We start from the raw sequence: 9,818 nt of genomic DNA, 5'->3' as shown, positions 1-9,818 counted from the left end.
CAGCCTACAAAGCTTATGGCATTGCTTTAACATTAGGCACTTTTGTATACCAGGCCATAGGCCATATTGTATTCTGGCCCCATAAATGAAAGAAAAAAAAAGGTTTTGTCAACTTGATTTTGAGGTAGAATTTAAACTTTAAATAAATAATGAAACTTTAAATAATATTTTTACTTAATTTACTTTTAGTAGGCTTAACAAGAAGAATATAAAAATAATAGTCTTTCTAATGAAATTATTGCAATAAAATCAAATCGAATTAGTCATGCAAATTTTACACAGGGCTGGAGATTCAGTGAGTTTGTTTTCAGTGGAGTTTCATTTTATATTTGTGTTGCCTGTACCCTGTACTGTACCTTTCACAATATTTAAATAGAATAATTGTATACATATTATGCAGCTTTTCTTTCCCAATCGCATAATAAATACTCCTAAGCATATTCATGTGTTAAAGTAACTGGTTTATGTTGGTGTTTTTCACCTGTCATCCCAAACCATTTTAAATAATTAAAAATAAATTAACTTTTCCTCTTAGTTATTAATCAGGAAATACCCATTACCAGTTTTCATCTGAAAATGAGCTAGAGCTGCCTGAATCAGTGTCTGCATCTGTCAGTCCATCAAAATCCCAATCTGCGCTGGAGCCACTGTCATCATCTTCCTCTACGGAGAACCTGCGAGCTGAACTGAGGCATGCTGGGTAAACACGCATTGAGACACATACAGGGCCCAAAGTGGACACATAAACTGCCATTATGCCCTTCCAGCTGTCCCGAACTGGATCATATTCATGAATGAGGACCCTGTTTTTGTTATGCTGCAGAAGAGTTTGTGTGAGGAGGAGCAATTTGCCGTTGTGTTGAATCACTTGGTAATTTAGAGCGCGACTATCTATGGGAATGTCACGCAGCCTCCTCCACTCCCCTCTGGTCGGACTGTAAGCCTTCACAACAGGAATGTCACAAACACAGATAATTTGGTCCTGAAAAACGCAAGCTTTGTGCAGCTTATCGCGCCTCAGTGACCCACAGTGACGCCAGCGGTTCTTCTTGGGGTCGTAACAAAGCATTCGTCTTTTATTCACAACATACAAGTGATCATTCAGTGCCACTACTTGCATTTTCCCCAGAGAGTGAGGCAGAGGAGCTACAAATGTCCACTGGTTCCTTTGAACACTGTAACATTCAACTTCTTTTATTCTGGCATCAGTAACTGGGTTTCTACCACCTAAAAGGTACACGTGACCATTGAGGTAACCCATCCCTGAGTGGATCCTCCCAAGAGGTCTCTCTGCCAACTCCTGCCACGAATTTTTCACTGGATTGTAAAGCCAGAAATGTTTTGACAGGTGGGAAGCGAGGTACAGGTTGTTTTCCGGGCTTGCGCAGGCATTTAGGGACTCCACAGTAAAGCGTTTGTAATCTTGGCTGCTCAGGTCTTGAAGAGGTGGAGACATGAAGTAGAGATCCTCTGAATAAGGATCACAGCACATTATGTTATCATTTGGCAAACCAAAGAAAATTATCATTTCTTTGGCACTAACACCTATTCTGTGTTTTGGCAAAGGTGCAGGAAGTCCGCAGTTGCTCTCTGGAGAGGAATTGAAGACAGAAGCAATGTAAGCATCGAGGAAAGGCCTTGCCATAAGACCTTCAAGATAACACTTGTCTTTTTCTGTAAACAAGTCCCAGCGCACACATTTAAGAACTTGCATCGCATCTTCCTGTGAAGCATTTGTCTCTATCCATTGTAAAGCTGCAGAGCATACTTTTCTTTCAGAGTCAACATCTAAGGAATCTAGCATGAGTAGTTCTTTGAGTTGTTTTAAGTCCAGACCACATAATTCCCCAGTATTGCAGAGCAGATTGAAGTTTCTAGCTATGAAAGCTTGTGCATTATGTTTAAGATCAGGATTGTCAAAAGTGTCAGCAAATTTTAAAATCATGACGCAATTGGAAAGGTCCAGCCGTCTGGTCATGAAACTAGAGCACGCTTCTCTTATATATTCAAGCTGAAGCATGTTAGAAGCAGCATAAAGTCTTTGGACATTTCTCTCAGTGATAGAAACTCTTCCTGTGTAACAATAGTCAATTATAACAGACATGGACTCTGCATCTACACCACGGATGACCACTCTCTGTTGTATACTTTCATTCAAGCCTCCAGTAAACATACTTTTGAAATAGGGGCTGGCTGAAGCGAGGACGATCCGGCTGCACAGGAAAAGTTGAGGTTTGTCCCCAGTGGCAGTGTCCCCTCCGTGCTCCAGTAAATCTCCTTCGCTCAGAACTTCAATGGTCACGTCTCCCAGCAGATGACAGTCGTACAGCAGTTTCATTTGCTTCATTAGCCCCTGAGCGTGATTTACGTCCTCCAGCACCTCCGGACCGCCGAAGCAACTCAACGCTGAAGCCATTGATGTCTAATTATAAAGACTTCACTGACGTTTGGCTCAAGCACATCGAAATCACTCGTTTAGCATAATCCACAAGCGTTACTGGCACAAACACGACGTAAACGTAATACAGTAAGCTACATTCCATCACCAACGGGTCCATGTATGTAAAAAACGTAATAAAGCCACAATTTTAACGGCATTTCATAGATCTTGCCATTTCCATAAGACACAAAGTCCTTCGTCTGCCAAAAGTCATCAGTAGTAAGACTTGTTCGATAAATATAAGCTGCCTACCAGACGGATTTTAACTAAGCGAATCCAGTCAGGCTGTAAAACAACAGATGGCCACGTTCACAGAGAGTTTCCGGGGGATTCTGTCAAAATAAAATATGTACGTTACAAACTGACGCTTTTAGTTGTAATTATTCACTATAGATAATATCACGAGTAACTTACTGTTTTAAAAAAAATTCGCTGCTTTCTCATATTTATGATTTTAAATTCTATAAGCATTTCACGGAGAATCGCTTTATTTTATTTTGAAAGTAACCTTCCCCCGACCTTTGTAAACTGTGCTCTGATTGGTTTACATACAGGCCCACTGTAATGTAAAATAAAACTAAATAAATCACATTAACCTATATATTTCCAATGCTACTACTACTACTAAAACTAATACTACTATAACTATCACTACTACTACTACTACTAATACTACTGCTGCCATATGAGACCAAAAAAATAACATGCTGACCGTATTTAAATATATTTAAATTTAAACAAATCATTATAGTCTGTCAAGGAAAGAGAAATTGTCTGTGGCCAAAATATATACACATTTTTTAAAATTTTATTTACTTGCAGTGCATGTATTTACAGTTGAGGTCGTTAATCCTTTTTAGTCCTTCCTGGTTATGGATGGTCTTGTGCACTGTGATAAGAAAAGGAAAAGCAGAGGGCAGCTCCACCCTGCGGCTCAGCTTCTGGTGTCCCCAGTGAATGCAACGTAACTTCTCTGCTAAATCTCTTCTCCCTGCGCGCTCCAGTCCATCTTGAAGGAGTTTTGTTTTGTTGGGCTTTTCACATGATTTCTCATACCTGAATTGAAAATAAGACACCAAAATATGCAGATCTTATATTAATTTTCTTACTGTAGCCTATCATGCGTGATTGTTGCCAAAGCTTATAATAAAGATGCACATTACCAGCTTTCTAACATGGCCCTGGCTTGTCTTTTTTTGTCTGTGGATTTTGTGTGAAATTTAGCAATCTCAGATCTGTTAAAACCAAGCTCATATGCAAGAACTGGCCACTCAAAGCCCAGCTGAGAGGAGAACTCCTGCAGTGTTTTCAGATTGACAACAGCATCCTAAAAGCAGAGTAAACTGTATAAATAAAAAACACTAATTACTTTAAACTTTTACCTCTAGGACATCTGAAACAAATCACACCAGATACTCACCTCTTGTGTTTTGTTGGGCATTGTTTCTCCCAAATGCATAAATGTAGGCTAGTTCTTTTCAAAAAGGTCACCCCAAAATAATAGTTTATAGTAAGGAAATAACTGTCTGTATTTGTACTTTTCATAGGGTATGGACAAGCAAAATGTGTAGTGTTACTGGGGAGATTCAAAATAAACAGGTAAGCCAGTTAAACATTAGTCACTTGACATCACTTATTAAACAGCATAAGGTCAGATACAGTCCTACCAGTCTCTAGGTGTCCTGAAGATGTGACACACGCCTCTACTTTGACAACGTTTAAATTCAGGCTCAAATGGTTCCACTTAGCTGAAAGGTTTTTAATCTACACTCTTCTCTTTTAATGTTGATTCTATTATAATTATTTATGTTTTGATTTGTTTATATTGTGATTTTAATGCCTTTCTTATTCTTTAAAGCACTTTGAATTACCTTGTGTTACGAATTGTGCTATACAAATAAACTCGTCTTGCCTAGTGATGATCCCAGTACATTTAGTGCAATGAAGACAAAGCAAATAGTCTTTTCACTCCTTTCACCTTACAAATGTCCTTTTATTCATTAAAGAAAGCATTAGGATTTAATGTGCAAGATTAATGCAGCACTGATGTAAATGAAACAATACAAGAATCTGCTGTGCAAACAACAGCTGAAACAAAAAGACGAAATAATGTCTCACTTAAGATTTACATGTTAGATTGGACGCCTTGTGATAATAGAAGCTACAAAAATACAAACCTGCTACTATCACACCACCTTTAGAAGGCACATGATGTAACAGAATACAGTATGTGATGGGCATTTATATTATTTTAAGTAAAGAAAAATGTACAGTTTATACCAAGACAAATGCATCACCTTTAGGGTCGTCAAAATAGCTGCACATTAATGAATTGATAACACACAACAAAAAGGGAAAGCACAAAAGAAAACACACACTTTGTTTAGTAAATTATCTGTAAAGTATTGCCAGTTTTTTATCCGGCTGTGTCAGTTTGTTTCATGAGTAATAATCCACAGATCCAGCCTGCTGGACCCATCACACCCCTTTTTTGGACATTCCCTCAAAAAGAAGTGCTTTTGGATGTTAACAGTCCTTCTCTATTTGGATCATAGTCCAAAATTGACATACATCTGACATATCCAAACAGTTCTTTAGTTAATACAGTATAACCCTGTGCACCATTAGCATTAATTTACTTATTAGTTAACTTAATAGCAGCCATCTTTCCAGCTTCCATCCCTTAATGCGCTTAGGGCAGCAATGCTCTTTGGGGGAGTCAGTAAGCTGAAGAGGAATGAAGGACAAATCTTGGTAAAATGCCAAACTAATTTTATATAACAGTAGATGAGTGTATGAACTTACCTCCGTGTGGGCTGTGATATTTTGCTTGTGCGTAAACTTGTTCCTACAAAAGATGCTGGACGTGGAAGAGAGCTTCGAGGAGGGTGATTGGCACTGGTCTTTAAAGACAGGGGTACCAAGCTGCTGCTGCTAGGTTTGAGAGGCTGAGGCACTCCAGCACTGCTGGAGATACTATTCAAACTGGTGGAGGTGGTTAGGCCTGTGGAGGTGGGACTATGCTGGATAGTTGGACTCACATAGGCAGTGGCTTTTAGAGGGTGCCGAGGCATAGATGGAAAGTTGCCCACACTCTGAACACGCTGACTAAGCTGACCTGGAGGAGGAACTGAAAGAGCAATATGCTTATTATCTCGATTTTTCAAACAAACACAAAGCTGAAGCAAAGGTTTAAATACTTAAATCAAAGTCTTACTGGAGGACTGAAGCCGTGCAAGTCCACTGCATGAGTCAAAACTCTGGCTGTTCCGGAGGGTGGGCATTGAAGGTAAAGATGAGGGGCCATGTGCAGGGTTTGTAAGGGCTGACAGGCAAGGGATACTGGGAACACTAGACATGCTTGGAGCTCGGATCAGATTGGGCATGCTTCTTCGAAGTTTGTCTATGCAAGCATATTAAATATAAAAACTGTCTTTTAAAATATGCAGTGCATTACTATCCTGCTGCAATCCTATTTATACAATTCAAATTATTAAGTAAATTAAAAAAGAGCTTCAGAAACACGTTATGACATATTTAAGAATTTTGAAAATTCCATGCTTACCTGTGCTATTGTTTGACACTGTGGGGGATTCAGTAGTCAGGCTTGAGGGCCCAGAAAACTGTGAAAGTCCATTGAGTGAAAACTGAGAGGAGCTGCGTCTGCAGTCTCTTATAGAGGAGAAGGTGTGAGAATGAGGCAGCCCAGCTCGCTGCATAGACCCAGTACGAAAGAGTCGAGGCTGAGGAGGAGGAAGCTGGTCGTAACCTTCATCCTCTTCATCTTCTTCCTCCAAATCCATTTCACTTCTCCTCAGGGAATGTATGGAAAAAGTGGAACTGCGACGGCTAGTTGTCGATGAGGTAGAGGCATAGTCCTGTCTGAGACCTATAAGACAAGAGATGATAATGTGGTGCATTTTTTAATTATAAAGAATATGATTGCGATATGATGCAAGGTTAAGATGATGAATTATTCAAGCAGTAAAGAGGTTGAATAGACTGATATTGGAAAGTTTATATGATCTCTCATGCATAATTTACACCATGCAGACATATCAAATAAATCTGTGTAGTAAGTAACGAAATGACTCACTCTCCTCTTGAAGCCGTGCCATGACCTCTACATCCGTCATGTCCTGTAACTTGTAGCTCATTGATATGGAGTCGTCTTCCAGTTCTGACACACCCACTTCACTGTCCAAGGAAGACTGAGGGCTGATTGTTGCATGTCGTCGACCCACATCTGAAATAGCAGACTCATATCAGGATAATTCTTCACAATCTATATTCCCATTCTATTATATGCTGGCAGCATCTTACTGTGTAAAGTAGAGTTTGATAAAAAGGTGGGCGCTCTGTCACTTAGACTGCAACTTGCTCTAAGTGCGGGGGTGGGCAGAAGAAAAGATTGACCAGATGGCAAGGGAGCTGAGAAAGAGAAACACAGAAAGAAATATTAATAATAAATACATACAGTAGATAAACTTATTGTCACCTGAGGGCAATTTGTTTACAACATACATTCAATGACATATAAGATTATATATATAAAGAGGTAAAACGTGACAACAAGAAGATGTTTGAGATGGTAAGTGCATTATGCTGATACCTAAAGTCATTTAAAGTTACAGACTTAAATATACGTGGTTTGGATATAACAATCTTGGCCTGGTGGCATTACCTGGTTATCCCCAGGTTTTATATTAATACACATAATGTGAAAACATTCCAAGTAAAGCAAGTTTGGAATGTTTGTTTGGAATGTGACAAGTCTAGGTCGAGGGCCCCTACGCCAGAAAAGTTACATAATGCACCTTTAAGTTAAAGTTGAAAAGAGTGTTCTTAAGTGATGCCTCTTCTCTTATTCTCTTATGCCCAGTGTTGAACACATTATAATTGTGTTTAGTTTATATAAATAGGTGATGAGATTAAAATAATAGTGAAAATGAACACAGTGATGTTTACCTGTGGGTTCAGATAGTGCAGAAGGTTTAGAATAAGGCAGGACTGAGCAGCTCAGAGTAGAAAATCCTTCTATACAGCTGTATGGACGGACAGAAGAAACTCCTCTCCACCGTTTAGCTATGAAAACATCCCCATGTTAGTTACTGATTGGGCACAAATATACTCTACATGCTAATGCTAATCTGCTTATGACATTTTATGTTTTACATGATTAGGTCCAAGCTCGGATTGAAGTGGATGATGAAGATAGATAAATGTAGTTTTGTGGTTTATTAGGATAAATACTATTTCCAAAGTATCTTATGATAAGCAGAGATTACACATCTAGCCTACATTTCACATGAGGTTGTTTTTTTGGGCAATATTTCTATGTTTCTTTAAAAATTAAATTGGTTCAGGACATTGGTTGAATGACAGAAGACAGAAATTTAGTTCACATAAATGGTCAGATCACAAATATTTTATAGACGGTGTAAACAGTGTCTCCAAGGTAACAAGGTGGTCCATCTATACAGGTTTCTATGGCAACTACAGTGTGTCCGCTTACAAAGTTGATAAAAACAGTAACAGTAAAATCCATCCACACAACATAAGTATAACTATTATTATAAAGGTGCATTCAAATACATATATGTGACTAACCTGCATGTTAAACAGAAAAGGTGTGACTGTGAAGCAAAACAACAGTTCTGCCTGTTATGTAAATGTGAATGCAACCAAATTCAATAAATAATGTAGTTAACATACTTAATTGAGCCTGGACTTACTATTAAAAATGAGATGGTAAATTAGTTTGACCAAACCTAGTAATCCTCTCACAAAAATCCTCCTGCACGTGTTTATAGTCACATGTCTCAAGTGATGTCCAGCTGCTGCATATGTGAGAGGCCTAATGTTAATCCAGATTGTAAAGACTTTAACTGTTACCTTGATCCAGTCTGTGACACAGCATCATCCTGGCCAGCTGTACCTCAGGCCCTGGGTGGTCCAGGACCTGCCTGCACCACTGGAGTGGACTGAGGGCACTGTCACCATTTAGCCTCTCCTTGGGACTTGCATACAGCCTGCAATACAGTCACAAGTTATGATGATGACACAGGTTTTTGAGCTGTTCTTTGTTATTATTTTTTGTAGAGAACTTAATGAGAAACAACAGTGCCTATCACAAGGGTACAACTGGTTTATAGTAGTGGCAATGTACTGAAGCCAATTTTCCCTTCTCTACTTAGAAAAGAGGGCATCCCTGGCAGAGTTAAATGGGTCATTTCAACCGACTAGTTATTTTAAATGCAATGGGGATGGTGAATGGTGGAGCAGTGGGCTATATTTTCCACATCCCTACACAAGATAAGCTACGTCTTAGTAGTCGCTTCACAAGAGTTACAGTAGCCTGTTCAACTTGTCTGCCTGGGGCAAGCACAAAGCTCTCTGCTTGATCACAGGCTGGAGGAAGTCATTGTTCCTAAACGAATTCAGTGTTCTTGTGTACTCAAAATAGATACCTACACAGTGCATTCTGGGAAACCAAACGTGTTAGTGATTTTTAGGGCCTCAAAAGGTCTCCAGTGAGAGATCAATGAACAGATGAAAACAGGGATAACATTACACACATGGATAAAGCTGATGGCTGCAGGAGCACAACAGAATCTTTAAAGACAGTCGCAGCTTGAGTATACTGAGTAAAGTATATTAGTATATTATCAAGTATATTACCATCTGTCCTGTTCCTCAATGGGGAGCGCACAGCCCAAGTCTAAAACCTCCACCTCATCCAGCACAGTAGTCGGTTCGTTGTCATCTTCGGCCGCACCAGGAGGAGACGTGGAGCTTGGCTGAAAATAGGCGATAGGTTCATCTGATGAACCCCGAGGCGTAGCGGTACACAGCGGAGTCTTTGACGGACTGGAAATGTCCACATTTTGAAATAAAGTCTCCCCCGGACAGACTGTGCCTCCGCGCAGACACAGCGCGCTCGTACAGTCGCTGGTCTGGAGCTGTGGTGGGCCCAAAGTACAATGGTTTACAGCATTAGCTCGAGTCCGCAATTGTTCGTTTTGCCTCTCCAATTTTCGCACCAATTCCTGCAGCTTTAACACCTCCAGCTCAGCGTTGGTCATTTTATTGTTACCGTTAACGTCGGCCATTATGAGCGGCCTCGCCACCTCTGCTTCCATTTGGTAAAAAACACATTGGGACGCAGACAAAACGCACGGCCTGACGCACAGAGGGTCCTCCGCTGCTGTTTGGGGTGTCCAGGATTCTTCGCGTGAGACTACTGTGCATGCACTGCTCCTGGTGCTGATGCTACTGCTTCTGGGATGAGGCAATGCTCTGCTCCTATTGGCCAGCAGCGTGCGTTTAAACTGCCATCACACCACTGCCTGGTAAAGAATAGACTACACACAGACAT

General features: G+C 40.1%; 3 protein-coding genes across 3 annotated transcripts; all 3 read right to left on the bottom strand.

Moving 5' to 3' along the window:
- Nucleotides 1–272: 272 nt before the first annotated feature.
- Nucleotides 273–2,699, bottom strand: kbtbd7 (kelch repeat and BTB (POZ) domain containing 7). The gene has a single exon (XM_033986779.2). It carries the CDS (start codon nt 2,414–2,416, stop codon nt 557–559), a length of 1,860 nt encoding a protein of 619 aa, XP_033842670.1. The 5' UTR covers nt 2,417–2,699; the 3' UTR covers nt 273–556.
- Nucleotides 2,700–3,252: 553 nt separating this feature from the next.
- Nucleotides 3,253–3,901, bottom strand: wu:fc50b12 (uncharacterized protein LOC103911624 homolog). Its single transcript, XM_033987208.2, has 3 exons — nt 3,861–3,901; nt 3,604–3,767; nt 3,253–3,496 (listed from the first exon to the last, which is right to left on the bottom strand). Exons 1-3 carry the CDS (start codon nt 3,897–3,899, stop codon nt 3,253–3,255), a joined length of 447 nt encoding a protein of 148 aa, XP_033843099.2. The 5' UTR covers nt 3,900–3,901.
- A 514-nt stretch (nt 3,902–4,415) lies between these two features.
- slain1a (SLAIN motif family, member 1a) lies at nt 4,416–9,717 on the bottom strand. The gene is made up of 9 exons (XM_033987525.2): nt 9,122–9,717; nt 8,336–8,472; nt 7,409–7,525; nt 6,764–6,871; nt 6,537–6,686; nt 6,006–6,329; nt 5,658–5,843; nt 5,246–5,570; nt 4,416–5,167 (listed from the first exon to the last, which is right to left on the bottom strand). The coding sequence occupies exons 1-9, from the start codon at nt 9,580–9,582 to the stop codon at nt 5,092–5,094; spliced, it is 1,884 nt and encodes a 627-aa protein (XP_033843416.1). The 5' UTR covers nt 9,583–9,717; the 3' UTR covers nt 4,416–5,091.
- Nucleotides 9,718–9,818: the final 101 nt, after the last annotated feature.

Source organism: Periophthalmus magnuspinnatus, chromosome 21 (assembly GCF_009829125.3).
Source record: "Periophthalmus magnuspinnatus isolate fPerMag1 chromosome 21, fPerMag1.2.pri, whole genome shotgun sequence".
Taxonomy (NCBI): Eukaryota; Metazoa; Chordata; class Actinopteri; order Gobiiformes; family Gobiidae; genus Periophthalmus; species Periophthalmus magnuspinnatus.
Note: the sequence above shows the minus strand (reverse complement) of the source record. Positions and strands in the feature narration are given on the sequence as shown.